Raw genomic sequence first — 18,551 nt, 5'->3', positions numbered from 1 at the left:
AGGGAGAGCCCAAGGACTTGTGTCTCAAGTTGCACTGGCACAGTGCTGACAGTGCAGTTTGGACCCCCCCCACTGGCTCCAGTAGGTGATGCTGCTCTCCCGAGTGGAACAGCCTGTGGCTCACTGATTCCTCTTGTTCAAAATCACAGTTCTGGTGAGCCTGTGGAGCAAGATGCAGGAGTGGGACCAGTTACTATCTGTCTGCAGCCAGAGTGTGCCTGTCCCACCCATTTTTATCCACTTAGTTCCTCCACATAGTGCTTTGCTTTGGCTCCAGCCAACAAGGTTGTCAAGAATCACACCAGTTTTCCTCTGCTCTTTTGGTTTAAACAAGCAGAATGGAGGCAGCATGTATGAAGAAACTGAACATCTGAAAAGAAAATGTGAACTGCTCATGGCAATGTGAAAGGGCAGGGAGTAGCTCTTAAAACTCATTTCTAATTCTGCACTAGATCTTACAGCAAAAATGCTGATGGTCGACACAGCCAGGACTCAGTGCAGAAAGACCATTGTGCTGCTGACCCTGCTCCTGTCCCAGCTTTGGAAGCCCGCAGCTCTGTTCAGGGATGGCACCACTCTGCAGGGAGAGCCAGGAAGAGAAGGTGGGTGCTTCCAATAGCTTCCAGGTCTGGTCAGTTCTTCAGTGACAACAAAGAAACCTGAAGATACTCTCCTGTCTCACTGATCAGAATCTCAGGCTGTCACCTTAGTTAATGTGCACTGAACGTAGTACTCCTGTTTAGAACTATATTGCTATGCTTTGTAAATTAATGCCAGATCTGTCAACAGGTAAAAGTTTCATTGCTCAGTACACATGGCACATGTTTTTGAGGTGAGTATGGAAGGACTGGGTTCAGGCTGGGGTTTTTTCAGGGGTGTTGGCCAAGGTTCCAGAGAGGCCTGGTCATTAGGGGGTCAGGTATCCTGATGGTTGGGCATTGTGGAAAAGAGTTTCCTTGCCTGTTCAAGGGTAGGTCTATTATTAGTTCAAAACCTTATGCAGCCAGCTTAAATCTTGGTGCCTAGCAGTGTTATTCTTTATCTGAAGAGCCCTGCAAACACTGTAAAGAAAGACACTTGTTTGTTACTTGATAGGAGATGATTCTGTACAGACTTAATCAGTTCAGACTCAACTGAAATCCCTTTTTATCCTCTATACCCTTTTCCACCTCACTCCTACTCTTCCTTTCAGTCTGGGCTGTGGGAACTTTTTCACTAAAAGGTGAAGAGATAGAAGCTTTACTGTGCCAAGATCAAGTAACAAATCAGACTGAAGTGTCAAGTGCAGCTTTCCCCAGTGACTCTCCCTGCACTCCAGGCACACTCACTGCATTGCCAGACAATGGCTATCCGCCAAGAAAACAATCTACCCAGGAGTCAGAAGACTGCAAAAGCATTTGCCTGGGAAGCAACAGTACAAGAAAACAAAGGTGACAGGGAATAATGTGGTTCATTAAGAAAGCCAATTAAGGTGGAGAGAAGTGTAAGGTAAAATTTCTCGTTCACACAGCATATGACAGCACAATTCAAAATCTTTATGTTAGCTGCATATATTTTCTTTCTTGCTTTGTAACAGGCAGAATAAATCCCAAAGACAACACTTTCTTCTTCCTGAACCCCAAGAGAAAGTAATTATTTCAAGCTGGAAGTCTAATATTGCCAGTGTTAGGAGTGGGAGCACATAAATTGCTTCCACCATTCACTTTCTGTTGTCATATTGCCATATTTGTCAATAATCATCCTTTTCTGTTTGTTTGTTTTCAAATGCATAAGTGGACTCTGGTGCACCAGGAGATGCTGCGTACCTTATCCAACAACTTCAGCTGAACACAGAAAAACTACTTGAAAATAGTGGGGATAAGCGATAGCTTCAGATTATTTTCTTGTGTGGCATGACCATGGGGCAAAAGCCTAACTGCATGTGTAAGGTAAGGGTAGGTGAGAACCAGCAGTTCAAACCAGGGGATCTGGAAGCCTCGCATCTAGCTTAAGTCGTGTAGTCGGCTCTCAGTAGTGCCAGGGCATGTTTCATATTGATGTCCTCAAGCAATAAGGTAGAAGTAGCCTGCTGCATTGCCATAGTCAATGTATCTCACACCTGGAAAGCAGTGTCTCTGCTTCAGGCCTGTGGGGAGGGAGAGACATGAAGAAAGAGGGGTCAAGTCAAATCAGTGACACACCCCATGGAATACTGTGCTTTGGCTCATCTTACTTCCTTAGTCCTTGGGTAGCTAATGAGGCTCATAATACTTTGCTTTAATATGTTAAAGTCTTGTTCCAATTTCTGTACAGTGCCTTGTAAGAGTCTAGTAAGTATGCCAACATTTGGTGACTAGCTGGAAAGGAAAAGATGATTGATGTCTTGAAGAGCAATAAAAAAAAGCTCCAAAGCTTTCCATTGTGATTCTGGATAGATTTTTCATTTCCCAGTGTATTCACAGTGAGAAAACAAAAGCAAGTTGTTTAAACTTGCATCTAAATAGCATAGCTTGGAATGTATCTGCAATCCCAAGAAGTATTAACAGAGATTAAACATTGAATGTACGTATAGTCCATCAACAGGCAGTTTTTCTGTGTAGGACAGTTGAAGCCAATTTAATAGGACTCTCTGGTTTTTGTGCAGTTTTCTTCCATGTGTAATATCTGGAATTGCACTGGACAGATGACCCAGTTTTAGTGTCAATTTATTTTTTTGGTCAAAATGACAGGAAATACAGGCCATATGAAAACAGTTCAGTAAAGTTTCAACACTACAACCTATTGCTACATTGTAGTTTATTGCACATTCTGATTATTTTTAAAACACTTTTTTAACACTGGTTTGTCTTAAACTTGAATATTGCCTCAATGTCTGATACAATCTTTGATACAAGGTTTTTTTTAAAATTAAAAGTTATTTCTATATATGTTGTATATAGTCTGAATTTGATAGCTTTTTAGAAGTGAAGAAGTAGCAGCAATACTTCCTCTTGGCACAGAGCCCTGCTTGGCCTACAAACCCACTGCACCTTTGCTGTGGTACTGATGCTCCACTGATGCTGTGAAGCCAAGGGCCCCCTCAGTGCCTCCGTACAGAGCAGTGTGTTGTCCTCTCTCTTGCCCTGCATGTGCATCTGCTTCCAGGAAAAAGTGTCTGAAAGGTTCATGTCTCAGATGTTTTGCAAGTCTTTTCCATACCCTTATCTACTCCTTAGGAAGCCTGATCTGACCTGCTCTCATGTGTTGTAAAGTATTTGAACCTTGATAGTGTGCCCCAGCCAAAAAATTTTTAGTTATTTTTTACCAGAGCCCTCAGAGTGGGACCAGGCTGGAATTACCCTCACTGGCTTCACCTGGCCTTTCCAACTTCAGCTGCAGCACATCAGCCCCAAGAGGGTTTTTAAGCTCCAGTCTGAAGCTTTGAGTGGGGAGGTGGTGTAGGTTTATATCTGTTTTCTGCTGGTCTGGTGTTTGGATTTCCTGGACTAACTTGGCTCCTGATCACTGGATGGGTTTTGTTGCTGTCATCATCTTGTCTCTGCTTGCCTGGATGAGGAGCCCCACCTGTTAGGGCCCTCAGGAATTCATCAAGGACTGAAAGGTAAACTGTGCTAAAGTGGAAAAGAATTGGGAAAGAAGAAGCTGAAAAACTAAGTATCAAGACAGCAAGAAATAGATAAAAAGGATTGTGCCGCACTATATTAAAACCAATCATCAGAAAAGTGTGTGTGGAGCTCATGGACAGAATAGAGAAACCAATCAAGCAATGTGAAATCTCATGCAAAATGTATATGTACTGTATTATGGATGAGTTGTAAAATGTATAAGTAGAGTATCATGTAAAGGTTGTAAGATGTAGAAGTAGAGTAATATGTATAAGTAAGTAAAATGTATAAGTAGTGTATTATGTATAAGTAGATAAAATGCATACATACTGTGTTGTGTAGAAGTTGTAAAAAGCGTAAGTAAGAAAATGTATTAAGTAGAGTGATATGTATAAGTAGGTAGAATGTAGAAGTAGGGTATGATGCCAATGTTGTGAGATGTGTGAGTGGAGTGTATTTTAAACAATAAAAAGCTTCTGTGAAATCATATTGATTCGTTGATCAGAAGGCATGAGTTCCTGCACTCACCCAGCTTTGTTGTAAGGTATGGGCTTCCTTTGTTGTCTGATACCTGGGGCAGAGGGAAGAATTCTTGCACTTCAGGAGAGGGGACAGACTAAGTAAACCAGCCAGCCAGGCCATCTGCCTTCCATGTCCTGAGAATGCTGCCAGGAAATGGAAATACAATCCAGTTTATGGGAGGATTTTTCTTTACTGGACGGTGGAAACAGAAGGGTGTTAAAAAGGAGGCCAAAGACCCCCTGTGTCGTAGGAGCTGGGTTATCCCAGTTTGGTTAGCCTGGGAAACTGCAGAGCATCGCTGCACTGCAGTTCAGGTCCCAGCCGCGGTGCCAAACCATCGTGTGGCTGTGAGGTCAGCCCTGGTGTGGGCTAAAGCAGCTGCTGGGTACCTTGCCCACTACAGCGGCTGTAGAGGCGGATAGTGGCCCAAGCAAGGGGAACTGTGGTTGCTGTGTCCTCTCTTGTATGTTCTTGCCAGCCCTTGTGGGAACTTGCTAGTGCTTCATGAGACAGCAATAAAAAGGGTAGTTAGGCTGAACAGGCACAAGACAGAAGCAAAACATCTGTTTTGTCATTACCCCAGTCCACCTCTGGCAGAAATCTTTTCTCCAACAGCTGCTTCTCAGCTGGCTAGGCCTGTGACAGCAAACTGTGGCTGCTGGAGCACCGTGCCAGAGCTGTTCCTCCTCCCACGGTGCCAGCACAGGGCTGTTACATGCAGTGGTGGTGCACAGGGCTCTGCCATCAGTGGAGCAGGATATGTGCGTGTGGCAGGCAGAATCCAGTGGGAAGCGGGGCCAGGAACAGGCAGCATTTCCCCCATCACCTGCCTGCCTCCAGCATCCCTCCATCTGGCAGGGCTGGGTGGGCAGTGTTGTGGGCACATGGCAAGTGAGATGCTTCTCAAGAAGCTGCAGACTTGTGCCCTGCCTTCTCTGTCTCCACTCTGTGTCTTGGCTCCAGACAGGGAGGCACCTGATTTTTCAGCAGCCCCATTTCAGTACCGGGACAGGGTCAGAAAACTTGCTAAAACTTGCTGAACTCAACTTGGTTCCAGGATGTCTTGGTTTGAAAGACAGGTGTCTGCTAAGGAAGGCAAAAGCCTCCCTTGGAATGGCAGATGCAACCCCCCCTTCCCTCTGAGTTATTGTAATTTTGAAATCATGGGGTGTTGGGGTCTCCCCCCCTGCCATGTAGCCCTGGGAGAGGGGCCCTGGGGGGGAGACACGGGGTTTCCCTGCCCCTGGTCAGCCTCATTCCCGATTGGTTGGTTTGTGTTCCCCAGCGTGGCCAAGGACATTCGGGTCCCGTGACTGCAGAGTTCCTGAGCAGAGCCCTGGCCATGCAGCTGGAGAAATAAAGATCTCTGAAACATCTGCCAAGAATCCGTCCATATATACTTCTTTTCCACGAGACTCCTGGTTTGATATATGCTTGTTACAGTAATCCCTGCAGTAACAGACTGGTGGAGGAATGCGGGCAAGACACCGATCCCTGATGAAAATTTGTGAGTAAAAATCCACTCTAGACCTCTCTCTTCTCATCTTGGTTTGGATATTTTCTCTGGACTATGGAAGAATCGTGGGAAATGGGGCTCTCTGGGCCACAGAAAAAAATATATCTAGAAGTAAAAGGAATCCTTGAACAACAAAACAAAAAAGTAATGCAACCGGGAGATCTAGAACATTTCTTTATCTGGCTTTTCAAAAGGTTCTCCTATATTTCTCGAGAGTTACTTTTTGATATCGAACCTCCTGGATCTTGTGAGGGGTGTTTCTGGGACGAGATCTGGGATAAAGTAAGGGATCAAAGAGAAGCTTTCTGTGCATACCTTATAATCAGGGAAGCTCTTGAGGAGCATTTATGTGGTCCCATTACCCCTAAAGCAGAAGATCATACTTATCCCGTGGCCAAGGCCGTGCGGCCGCCATCCCGTGAGCACATGACTGCAGCCGTGCCAGCGGAGGTGCCTGTGCTGGATGCGCCCGGCCCCCTCGGGAACGCGCGCCTTATCACGGACCCTGTCCCTGTCTCGGGGTCCCTGGCCATGCGACTGTGAGTGAGGGAGCGATGCCGCAGGCGCCGTGGGTGCCGTGGGCCACAAGCAGCCAGGAACCGGGCACCTCCGCTGGCACGGCTGCAGTCATGTGCTCACGGGATGGCGGCCGCATGGCCTTGGCCACGGGATAAGTATGATCTTCTGCTTTAGGGGTAATGGGACCACATAAATGGTCCTCATCCTTGAAGCCATAAAATGTGTAGAATCCCCTACTTGTTTTCTTTCCTTTTCAAAGTTTTAAAAAGAAAATAAAACCCCCAACAAATCCCAACCTTGTTAAGATTTGGAACAGCTGTTAGTGCTGCTCCTACTGCTGTGGCTGAAGGTATTACAAAGACTGACTGTGAAATACCAAGTTAAAACATAATGCAGAAAGGCCCCCCCACGCATGAAAGTGAGTGCAGCTGCACAAAGCCATTTCCCATGTGCTTTATTTACCATGTTCAATCAAGGCATTTTTTTAAACACCTCTTATGCTTCCTGCTGCTATGAGGATGTAAAATGCTTCATCTCTGCATCCAGGACCTTAATGGAATGTAAGTAGAAATAAGAATCTTTAAACCCTACTAAAACTAAGCTCTGTGTGTGTCTCCTGTAGTGTTTTATCTCGCTCAGGGCTGTGGGCTGTACCACTCTGTGCAGCACATGTGCAAGCCCAGCATGACTTGGCTCTGTTGTTTTCATCCCGTTTTCCACTTCAGACAGACCTGTGCTGTCAGATCACTCTGGACCACTCTAGACCATGTGCCTCAATACCACAGGCTGTGCTCTCCCTTGTTGCTGAAACCTTATCAGAGGATTGCAGCATCTAATGGACCTGGGGTTTATTCAGCCCCGGGGAGACCATGCAAGTAGCTCTCTGGGTTTTCGTGTCAGCACTCAGTTCCAATCCTGCGACTCAGGGCTTGTTACTGAGCAGGACAACAGCCCCCAAACAGATCACTCTGTAAATGTATAGAGGTGACATATTGAAACAGTCTTAAGCATTAAAGAACAAGAATCATCCATTACTGTGACTTCATGGACATGGTCACTAACAGATTTGACCTTAGATGTGTAAAAGCTGCTGCAGCAGGAGTCACTTGCATAAACCCACATTGGTGGGATTCAGACAGAAGGAAGCAATTAAGTAATTTTACTTCGTGGGTGTAACGTCTCGCCCACATGACTCCTAACCCAAGAGTCAATGCAGGTGCAAATTTACCATCTTTAAAACAATTACAGAATTACTACAACCTATGAACAGAGAAAATACCATACGGTTCCACAAAGCCTAGTACCATCAATTAACTAGCACAGCTTGGCTGTCGCCCCCAAATTAATTAGGAAAAAAGTAGAAATAGTTTGATTACCCTCTCAATCCAGCTTACACTCAACTGCAGGAAGTTAGTATACTAGAGCTGTTGTCCTACTACTTCAACAGCATGAAAAACCAGACTCCACATCCTGAACTACCATTTTTGTAGCAGCTGGTGGCTGTCCAGCCTGCATTTTAGCTACCAGAGCTGTGACTGTTTGTCCATGCATACATTAAATTCTATGCTGGTTCTTTCCAGAAGCATGGATAAGCTACTCTAACACACACCCAACAGCTCTTGGGACTATAGCCTTTCATGGCCAAGCTTGCTTTGGCAAACCTCTTCTGAAGTATCTCTCAGTACAATAGGTCCAGACAACTCCATTTTTCTTTTGCTAGTTCCCAAATGGCGTTGCAAGTGGAAACAGGAAGCAACAATGTTTGTTCACCTAAGCCACAATTAACCATGCAGAAAAAATGTTACAGTGCGGATACTGCAACACGATGTATCAAACCAGGAGGCCCGTAGAAAAGAAATATATATGGACAGATTCTTGATAGATGTTCCAGAGAGGTTTATTTCCCCAGCTTCATGGCTGGGGCTCTGCTGAGGAACTGTTACAATCACAGGCCAGAGGGTCCTTGCCTGCGCAGTGAAACACAAACCAACCAATGGCGAACAAGGCTGACCAGGGGCTAGGGAAACCCCGTGCCTCCCCGCCAGGGCCCCTCTCCCAGGGCTACATGGCAGGGGAGGGACCCCAACATCTCACCCGTTTTATTTTAACAAAAAGAGATTTAAAACTTAACATTGAAAACAACTGGATAAACATAACAAGAACAGTTTTAAAACAATACAAGCCACTCTCCTGAGTCTTTAAATGTCCAAACAGATTCTGTGGAACATCTTAAGGCTGACAGAAGGGAGACAGGACTCTCTGAGCATGCTTTGTGGGGAAACTGAGGCAGGAGAGGGTTTAATTTCTTCCCTGCCCCTTTTCATCCCCCATTCGGCATTGGAAAGGGATTTTTGGGGAAACAATTGGCAAAGGCATGGTTTTGTGAGGGAAACCGTGGATGAAAAAATGGATTGGGAATACACTGGGGGTAATAGGACATAGGGTAAAAGGGAAGGGTGGGATTAGGAAAGGGAGACTGTAGGGGGGGGCCTACAATGGAGATACTGTCTAACATGACTACAATTTTTAGCATATATACTGCCTTTTACAGGAACACCATCAGGCCCAGTGACCTGCGGTGCTTGTAACCCTTTTCTACCTAGTACAATTTTGAATTCCACCACCTCTCCATCTCCTAGGCTTGGGATGCATTTTTCAGGGTTATTCTTTTTAATAGCAGTTCTCTGCACGAATATGTCTTGCTGGTTGTCACACCTTGTTATAAAACCATAATTTTGCTTAACATTATACCATTTTACTACCCCTAAGATCTTAGCTACTATGATCTTTTCCTTTTTCCGAGTGGCTGCTGTTTTCTGTCTCGCTGCGTTCTTGCGTTCCCTTTTGCTCACTCCCGTGTTGGAATTGCTGGAGCTGCTGGAGCTGCTCGTGCCTGCGCAGTCTTCCTGGGGTCACGTTCAGGGCTGCGCCGGCCGGGCTGGGCCACGCTGCTCAGTTCTCCGTGCGTCACCTCCTCTGGTCGCAGCTTTGTTGCCGCTGCCAGGCGCTGCAGCCATGTCTCGGCCGGGCCCCTGAGCGATTTCTCCCCCACGCCCTGCTTCAGTGCGTGTTTCGGCTGGGTGAGGCTCCACTCCGCTGCCACCGCTGCCATGGCCACCGCCTGCGCGCCGCCCCTCTCAGTTGGGCATTCATGGGGCTCGCTCCACCACGCGCTGTGCTGGGCCGGGCGGGCACCACCGGGTCGCGCTGCTCCCGCTGCGCCTCGCTCCGCTGCTGACACTGTGGCTCGCGTGGCTCTGCCCATGCGCGGGAATTGCCTCGCTGCTGCTTGCAAAGGGCTTGGTCCACATGGCCAAGGCTGCACGGTCCCTGAGGCAGGCTTCCCTTCGCCAAGACACAGCTGACATTGCTCAACAGTCTCGGTAATTAAATAATATTCACGAAAATATCCTTCCCTCAGCATATATTTTGACTCCAATATTAACTGTGTCCAAACAGTGTTCCAAAAGCCTTTGGTAAGAATCAAATCCCAAGAAACATAGAAAAAGTTCTTAAACAACCATGCCAGGAAGTGTTTCAGTTTCTTTTGAGCTTGAATTAAGCTAAAATTTACAAATAATTTTTCAAGAATCTTTTCAAGTTTAAGATAAATGTCCATATGCGGCTCTGAGAGCCAAGAGTCTTCCCACGGTTCCTCCATAGTTTAGATATGGATTAGATGGAATAGCAAAACAAAACAAGAAAAGAAATCCAAAGTTTCTAGGGTTTACTAACACATATCAGTCGCTCAGGGATCAGGGATTGTTCTGCTCGCAATTCCCCACCATTTGTTACAGTGCGGATACTGCAACACGATGTATCAAGCCAGGAGTCCCGTGGAAAAGAAATATATATGGACAGATTCTTGATAGATGTTTCAGAGATGTTTATTTCCCCAGCTGCATGGCCAGGTTCTGCCGAGGAACTCTTACAGTCACGGGACCCGAGGGTCCTTGCCCGCGCTGTGAAACACAAACCAACCAATGGCGAACGAGGCTGACCAGGGGCTATGAAACCCCGTGCCTCCCCTCAGGGCCCCTCTCCCAGGGCTACATGGCAGGGGGAGGGACCCCGACAAAAAAAGTGGCAGTTAGCCATTTCAGACACTTGTCTAGTGTCTGAAATAGCCTTAGCTCCTCCTGCTTAGCAAGGGCAGTGGCTCTCACTCTGGGGCACCTCACAGGTCCCAGGCTCAGAAGGGCTGCACCAGCTCTAGCACTGCCTCAGCAGCTGCCAGGTGACACCTGCCTAGCTGCAGCTGCTGAGCCTCCTGGCCTGGCCCCCCAGGGCAGCAGACTGTTTGCAACCCTTCTGTAATTGCAACTTAAAAGGAAAAATACCACACAGAATACCATGAAATATTAAGGAGTCAACAATCCTAATTGTAGCCATGGGAGACCTAAAAATGGCCTGCTTGGTCTTCTCTAGTGCACTGTAACTCACCTTTCACATGCCCAAACAGGCCAGGCCTGCAGACACAGCAAATTGAAGGACTGATAACTATTTGGTTCCACAAGCTGTTTTACAGACCGATCTCCAGGCATTTCAACCTACATATCTCTTCAGCAGATACCATTTCTGTATGTTACCATCTTAATCACTTACTCAGACATATGTACAAACCAAGGAGACTGAGAGGCAAGATTAAGGTTTTGTTATCTGAAGAGTATTAAAGCAACATTCTTCTGAGGAATTCCATCACTTCCAGGAATTTCAGACACAGCTGTCTTAACTGGCTGTTTGAAAGGTAAATGAGAAGATATTCCCTACTTTGTGATCTGGTAAAGATGCTGCACTGACTGATTTGATGCTTGACTTCTATAGGCCAGATACTTACAATGCAATAGTAAGAAGAACACTTTTACCATCACTGGGATTTTTTTTTAGCCCTCTTAAGCTGCATTTTACTTGAACTTACTCCCAAAGCCACTCATTTATGACAGTCAGCTTAAAAGAACTTACCACACCAAGGAAGGGGTGTTTAATGCAGTAGTGAAAAAGTTTTGTAGGAATGCACAGATCAAATGACAAATACAGGCAGCAGAAGGCAGTTTGATTAAGAGTCTTCCACAAGAGAGATTCTTGTGGCGATGCTACACTCTTCTAGCAAGCAACAAACTGACTGTAGTTCAATTCAGTCAGCATTGTTGGAGGTTGTGCCGCAAAATTAGCCTCCACAAAATCAAGAGACAGGTTCAAACCACTGAAAGACAGCAAGAATGTTTCCCACTGCTGCTTGCTTCATTGCAGCGAAGGAATGATTCCTCTGTTCAGCAGCAAAAAGTTTCTGTAGTTGGTGTTCATCCAGCCCTCCCTTATGCAGGAGAAAAGGGTTCTCCTGTGTGCCCAGAGCCTTCTGGAACACGGCTTGGGCAGGTCTCATTGATCCAGACTGCATTTCTGGGCTGCTACTGAACACACATTCCTGAGGAGGTTGATCACAGACCTCGGGTCTGCGCTCTTCATAATAGCACTGCCAGACACAATCATATTGGCACCTGCCTGGAAGACATCAAACACCCGCTTAGTCACACGGAACAGAGCCACTGCCTACAGCTTGCTTGTAAAACACTGGAGGTGGTTGTGAATTCTGGGCTGGTGTGCAAACAAGTGGGACACACATGACACACCTCTAACTACAATCCCAAGTCAAGTTCAGAAAACACAGTTCTTCCCCAAATAAATAATTTCTTCATCACATTGCTTCTATTTACACCAACATAAAAGAAACAAACTTCTCTATCTTAGGGCAGGCTACAATAGACACTATTAAAAAAAGATTAGACCTCAAAGAGATTTTGATATTAAATGTGTTTTACAGTTCCCTCTGAAAACTAAAAATTTCTCCTAAGCTTTATTTTCTGGGTGTTGATAAGTCTCTCAGCACAGTGACTGAGAATGCTGCTCTGTTGCAACCTCTTACCTCTGCGCATTTATGGATGGTGTCAGGCCCAACTCCTCCATCCACTTCTATATCCAAGGAGGGAAACTGTGTCCTCAGCCACTGAACCTGAGGAACCAGATAAAAAGGCAGGCACTGAGATCCACATGAGCTGCCACCCTACAGCTTCTTACAGATCTAGACAAGGTTTATCTACTTCACCACTATACTCCCTACTGTTAATTAGCTTTTAGCTCAATAAATAATGAAAGAGAAACATAGTTTACCTTTGGCATCATGTCTTCCATAAATTTCTGTCCTCCGAACCCAGGTTCTACTGTCATCACCAAAGCCATGTCTATCTGATTGGCCCAAGGTGCCAAGTGTTCAACTGTAGTGCCAGGCTTGATGGCCAAGCCAACCTGCAGGAAGGGAAGCCAAATCCAAGTGCACCTTAGGATTCATGCACCTCAGGGCAAGACTGGCCTGAGCTCAGTGCGGATTCCTAAGAAAATAATTACATGTCTGTGTAATGGCAGGAAGAACAGGCCTCTTTATTTAAAAATTCCAGATTTTCTTCACTAAAATTGAAGACTAGCTTCATGCACAGTGTGTTAGGGCTGCATGTGCCAATCCCTGACCACCTGAAGTGGAAACAATGAGTTTTTCATAAAATCGTGGAATCAAAATATCTTGAGTTGGAAGGGACCTACAAGGCACATCAAGGCCAACTCCCGGCCTTGCACAGACATCCCACCAATCCCACCCTGTACGTGACAGCGGTGTCAAAACGTTCCTGGAGCTCTGGCAGCCTTGGGGCGTGACCATTCCCTGGGGAGCCTGTCCAGTGCCCAACAACCCTCTGGGGGAAGAACCTTTTCCTTTTATCTTGCCCAAACCTCCCCTGACACAGTTACAGGTCGTTCCCTCGGGTCCTGTCACTGGTCACCACAGAGAACCTGCCAGCAAGGCAGTTGTTAGTTAAGCAGGGCACAGTGTGTACTCCCCTCACCTTCACCCCATTCTCCCGAATGTCCTTTATCAGTGCCCTGGGATTGCCTGTCGCTTCTAGATGTAAAGTGTACTGGTTTGCACCAGCGACTGCCACGGGCTTCACCCACTGCTCTGGTGTGGCCACCATCATGTGCATGTCTGGAAGAGGAGAGCGAGTGGGCAGTGGGGCTGAGTTCCGCTGCCGGAGGGGCAGTGCCCCGCAGCCCCCGGCCCTTACCGAAGAAGGGCTCCTGGCCCAGCCGCTTGCGCAGGCACTCCACGACGGGGTGGCCGAAGGTGATGTTCGGGACGAAGTGTCTTGGGGCCGAAGAGAGAGACGCGCCCGCCCGCAGGTTACACCCTGGGCCGGCTGGCAGGGGAGGGGCAGGCCGTTCCGGCCGCCCCCCGTGCCCCCGGCCCGGCTGCTCCCACCTGCCCCTGGCGTTACCCGTCCATTACATCCAGGTGCAGGTAGTTGGCCCCGCAGTCCAGCATTTAAGGATGGAAGGACCGATCCGACACCCCAACACCATCTTTGCCGCCTCGGCTCCTGCCAGGACAGAGGGAGAGCCGGCCGGGCAGTGGGAGGGCCAGGGCGGTGCCTTCGCCATCTTGGGGCCGCTGCTCCGCCTGAGCTGACGCAGCACAAACGGCTCCGGCAGCGCTGGCCTGCCCATGCCCTCGGGCCCAAACTGGAGGAAATAATAATAATAATAATAATAATAATAATAATAATAATAATAATGTTATAAATAAAGTATGTAATTCGTGCTATTATGTATAAAACTGAAATGTAATAAGACCATGCAGAGACAGAGTTTCAAAATCCCTCCACCAGCCTGGCTGAGAGAAAAATTTCACGACACTAAAAGAAGTTCTCTCACAGATGTAATCAATAAGTGAGGATTCCACCCAGGTGGGGTTGGATCTTATCACTGGGACATTGACACCATGATGACTTGATCACCACCTTCTGATATCTACATGTCTTGGTTTCGAAAGACAGGTGTCTGCTAAGGAAGGCAGAAGCCTCCCTTGAAGTGGCAGATATAGCCCCTTTCCCTCTAAGTTATTGTAATTTTGAAAAAAATCAAGGGCCTTTAGGCAAAGATGTGGGAAATAGGAATAACAGCTCTTTACTATTATATTGCTGTTTTGTTTGACTGGTTATATATATAACTATGGCAGTAACAGCAAGGACAAACCCAGTGCCAGCCTTCTTGGCTGTCGGGCCCTTTCCCCTTGGGTGCAGTTCTACTTGCAGCCGGCAGGGGCGCTGGCGGCTCCCGGTGAGCAGGGCAGGTGCGATGGTTCCCCCGCGGCTGCAGGGGGCGCTCCGGAGCGAGCTCGGGGAGCACGCGGCACTGGTGCCTTGGGATCCTGGGAAGGGATGGGACAAAGGCTTCACAAACCGCTGGGCAGCCGATCCCGGGCTCTCGGGAACAGCAGGCTGGAGCGGCAGGCTGAAGCGGCAGGCTAGAACGGCAGGCTGGAGCGGCAGGGATGAGCACAAATCCCGGGTGGCAGACGAGATGTATCCAGATGGGAAAACCCCACGGAGGCCCAGGCAGGCAGGGCGAGCAGGGCTACAGCGTAGCGAAAGCTCGAAGCAGCAGCGGGGCAGGGCAGCCACAGCCCAGCCTCCAGCAGGGCAGGGAAAAACGGCTTTGGGATCCCAGCGTTGTTTCCAGCAGAAAAAGAAAAAAAAACGGCCAAGGAACCCACAGCTCCTTTCTCTGCAGCTCCTCTCTCTGGACGCTCAGAGCGAACTGACCCCACACCCAGGTGTAGACAAAAGAGTAGCCAGGCCCGCCCCACCCCCCTTTTCTCTTTCTTAAGTACAGCTATTTGTCCCCTAGCAACATGCATATGGGAGAAAATTCCTTTAACAAGAAAAAAACCTAAAACTAAACTAAAACCCCAACACTACATCTCATCTGATAAGGAATCGGACATTCCGGGAACTAAAAATAACTGTTCCAGGAACCAGAGATGGCCCATTCATCATCAGAGATGGCCCATTCATCACCCAGGATGGACAATTCATCAGACCCAGGAAAGGCTTTGTGCAGCCCAACTTCCGGACAAGAAAACATCATGAATATGCTAAATTGCGAGAAAAATAGAATTAATTCAGACTCTGCCCAAAAACTGTATAAGAAGGAACCAGCCAAAGCAGCATTTGTGAACTTGGCAGGTCTGATGCGATAGAGGTCAGATCTATGCATGTTCACCCAGCTCCGACCCCGGGCTCGGTGCTGCTTTTCTCAATCGTGGCTTTTGAGACCGATATTTTGGTTGCATAATAAATGTTATTTCTTTATAAATTTTGATTGGGCAATTCTGTTTATCTTAGTTATAACTCTTCTCTAAGTGATCTTAAGTTTCCAACGAAGTGTATTTTGTCCCCCCCAAAGAACAGCTCCAGCCTCATGCCGGGTAGAGCCACTGCCACAGCCCGTTCCCACAGCACCCCCCACGCCAGGCCTGGGAGCAGATGGGTAAACTTCCAACAAGCGCTGTCGGTATCCCAGAACAAAACCACACATCGAAGTCCTTCGGAGCCCAAGAGACCGACCGTGTTACACAAGAGATTCAAACACAGAAGAACTCTGTCCGTTTCCATCGTTCCTTTGTATTTAATCCTCAGGACAACATTTGCATAAAATGCTGAGGCAACGGGACTGACTGACACATGGACAAGACGGGCACAGCCGGACGTTGCTGAACACGACATGCACTTAAGGCGTCTAACACTATGTAAAGCAGCATCGTTTGTCTTCACAGCAGAAATACACCAGTTCTGGTACAGAGATACTGGAGGAAAGCACAGACCAGCTAAAGTACTTTGTATGCCACTCATCAGGATGGCATTAAATGCAACTGGTACTACAGTAGAACAAACACATGGGAAGTTAGGCTGATGGGCTGACTTGTCTGTGCCATTTCTCAGCAATCATCCCACAGAACCAAAGCCAGCTGCCCAGCCACCTGGATAAAACTAAATTACAGATTACATCATTTATAAGATGCGTTGATTTCTAGTAGGGTAGACATTAAAAAGAGGCATTTTATTCCTTGCTATGGCTTACTACTGTGGATTCAGCTGTGACAGTGGAAAATTGAAAGTTACTATATACACTGAATTAAATGAAGTAAATCACAGTTATTTTGTCACCCCTAGAGTAGAGTACTGTGGGAAGGCCTCTACTTTTCGTTAAGGAAGATGCTTCCTCATTTTCAGCAGAAAAGGTCACTATAAACTGCACCATGAATTCTGTATGTGTTGTGTCCCAGCTGTTTACTCAGTTCATGTCTGACGCTTTCCTCCCTCTCAGACTGCCAGTGACCAAGCCTACCTTGGGACATGAAAATAAAGCTGTGGGTTTTTTTCTCATTTGTGCATCAGTGTTAATAATAAAACTTAACATCTGGAATTTAGCAATTCTTGAAGTGACATCTGAACTAGGAGCTAATCTAAAGCAGCATCCTACAGGTAGCTGGCACAGGCTCCAGTGCACTAAGGAGGTAAGAAGCAGTACAGCATGTTTTGGTCAGCAGAGGAAACAGTTTGTCATCCAGGACATCCATGGGGACACTGTCACCTCCACCTAAACACCCGTCGTACAAGACCAGGTACTCTTTGGAGCTGCATTAGAGCACCACCTGTACATTATATGGGCCCATATAGGTGGGGGCTATAGGTGGTGTACTATAAAAATAGTTGCCTTTTCAGGCCTGCTTTTTCCCAAGATATGCTGAGATTCTCCATCTCTCACCAACAGAGTGGTAGCAGAACATGCTCAGCACCTGGGAGAAAGGTGGCCTTTGCTCTCTTCAGAGGTTTAACGTGAGTGAGTTCCCTGCCCAGACTGGTGTGCACAGCTCCTGTCAAATGTGAGCATTTGGCAAATGCCAGGCAGTGCAGCCTAAGGCTCCATGGGCTTCGCAGGCTGAAACCTGCTGTCAGGTGTGTGGTTAATTGTCAAAGCCCTAGGAAAACCTGTGTGCTGCACTACAGCAGCAAGGCAGCTGTTCATAGGGTAGTACTTCAGCTATTTCAGAGCCAGTGAGGAGTCCTTTCTTTGGAGATGGCTAGAAGGATATAATTTCCCTCCTTAGTAAGGCTGGTTTATGTGTGTGTCCAAACTGCAATCCCTCAGGAGCCATAGTAGTAATTAGTACATTTTAGATACTTTCAGGATGATCCAAAACACCTTCCTCTGCACAATAAGGACACAATTATGAACTCCAGTTAGTCTAACATGTGCCAAAAAAGGCAGTGTGTTATTCCCAAGGGTATCTTTGAGCATTGCTGATGATTTCATGGTTTGTTTCACAGCTGTTTTGCAGTTTGCCCATCAGCAGCTAATGGCTAAATTCCCATTTCAGTGTAATTCCATGATGCTGCAGCAAAACCTGTAACTCAGCTGTGACTTCAGCTGATTCCCCCCAGGGACCTTCACCTTCTGTGTTACATACATTTAACTAATACTTGCAGCCATGAATATTATATACATAAAATGGAAGCTTTTAAATACAATCTCAGCACGCCAAAAATAGATTTCATCAAGTTTCTGCCCTGCAATATCCATCTTTTGTTTACAATGTACATATGTATTTATATATATAGGAACACGAAAATACCATATATAAATATTTACTTTAAATCCCTCTAAGTACATCCAATGACATCAGTGGAGCAGTTGCTTGGGTCCACCCATTCCGGAAAACCATTCCGGATGTGGTTTCTCAGGGGTTTTTTTAAGCTGCGGAGATGAATAGCTCAGTACATTAAAGCAGGACAGTGTGGGCTATTTGTACCACGTGCAGACCACTCAGCCCCTGTCCATCTGTGTCTGTGCATAGCACATGCATTCCTGCTTACTGTATTTAGTTTTACAGAGCAAATATTTCTGTAGCACAAGAGCAGTATTTTACGGAGTGGAATGGAGCTAACATACAAAAGTAAACTCAACTGAAGTCTGCAGTGCCAAAAAAAAGGTCTAATTGCTCTGTGGTGCTTATCATTGCTCTGCAAGTTAGAAACAATGGTCCCAGGCTTGAGAAAATCAAGCTTTAGATTGGTACTTTCTGTCAGTGTTTTCACTGTTTTCAAGGTTTAAGAGCCTTGGATTCAGCTACATAGCTGTCCTCTCCAAAACACTACAAAATTAAATCTTGGGCACAGTCTCAGAAGAGAGTTCTCTGTCTCGCACAGTCCAACAGTCCATTACCCAGTGAGGCTGCTGATCACAGTACATGGCTGTCAGATAAGGGCTCTAGGGACCACGTTTGCCTACACATCCCTCTCCTGAGAGTTCTGTACAAATTCTCGGTTCCTGTGGTCCTGTCCTAAATTGAAATAGATCTCACAAACAGAAATTTGCCAGTCTATATAGAGCAACTGGTTGATAGCTATTTCCTGCTTTTGGATCATAAAGTGCTCTTGTTTTAATTAGGTACTATTTAGCAGGGAACTCTGAGGAAAGGTACACGTTTCCTTCCTCTTCCCACTACTGTACTTCCCCAAGAG

General features: G+C 46.7%; 1 protein-coding gene across 1 annotated transcript; it reads right to left on the bottom strand.

The window, feature by feature from the left end:
* Nucleotides 1-11,520: 11,520 nt before the first annotated feature.
* Nucleotides 11,521-13,510, bottom strand: LOC309575069 (ribulose-phosphate 3-epimerase-like; the record flags this gene model as incomplete). The annotated part of the gene is made up of 6 exons (XM_082285234.1): nucleotides 11,521-11,643; nucleotides 12,065-12,151; nucleotides 12,310-12,444; nucleotides 13,035-13,174; nucleotides 13,254-13,333; nucleotides 13,464-13,510. The coding sequence occupies 6 exons, from the start codon at nucleotides 13,508-13,510 to the stop codon at nucleotides 11,521-11,523; spliced, it is 612 nt and encodes a 203-aa protein (XP_082141360.1).
* Nucleotides 13,511-18,551: the final 5,041 nt, after the last annotated feature.

This window comes from Coloeus monedula (genome assembly GCF_965178545.1).
Source record: "Coloeus monedula genome assembly, chromosome: 7".
In the NCBI taxonomy this organism is placed as follows: Eukaryota; Metazoa; Chordata; class Aves; order Passeriformes; family Corvidae; genus Coloeus; species Coloeus monedula.
Note: the sequence above shows the minus strand (reverse complement) of the source record. Positions and strands in the feature narration are given on the sequence as shown.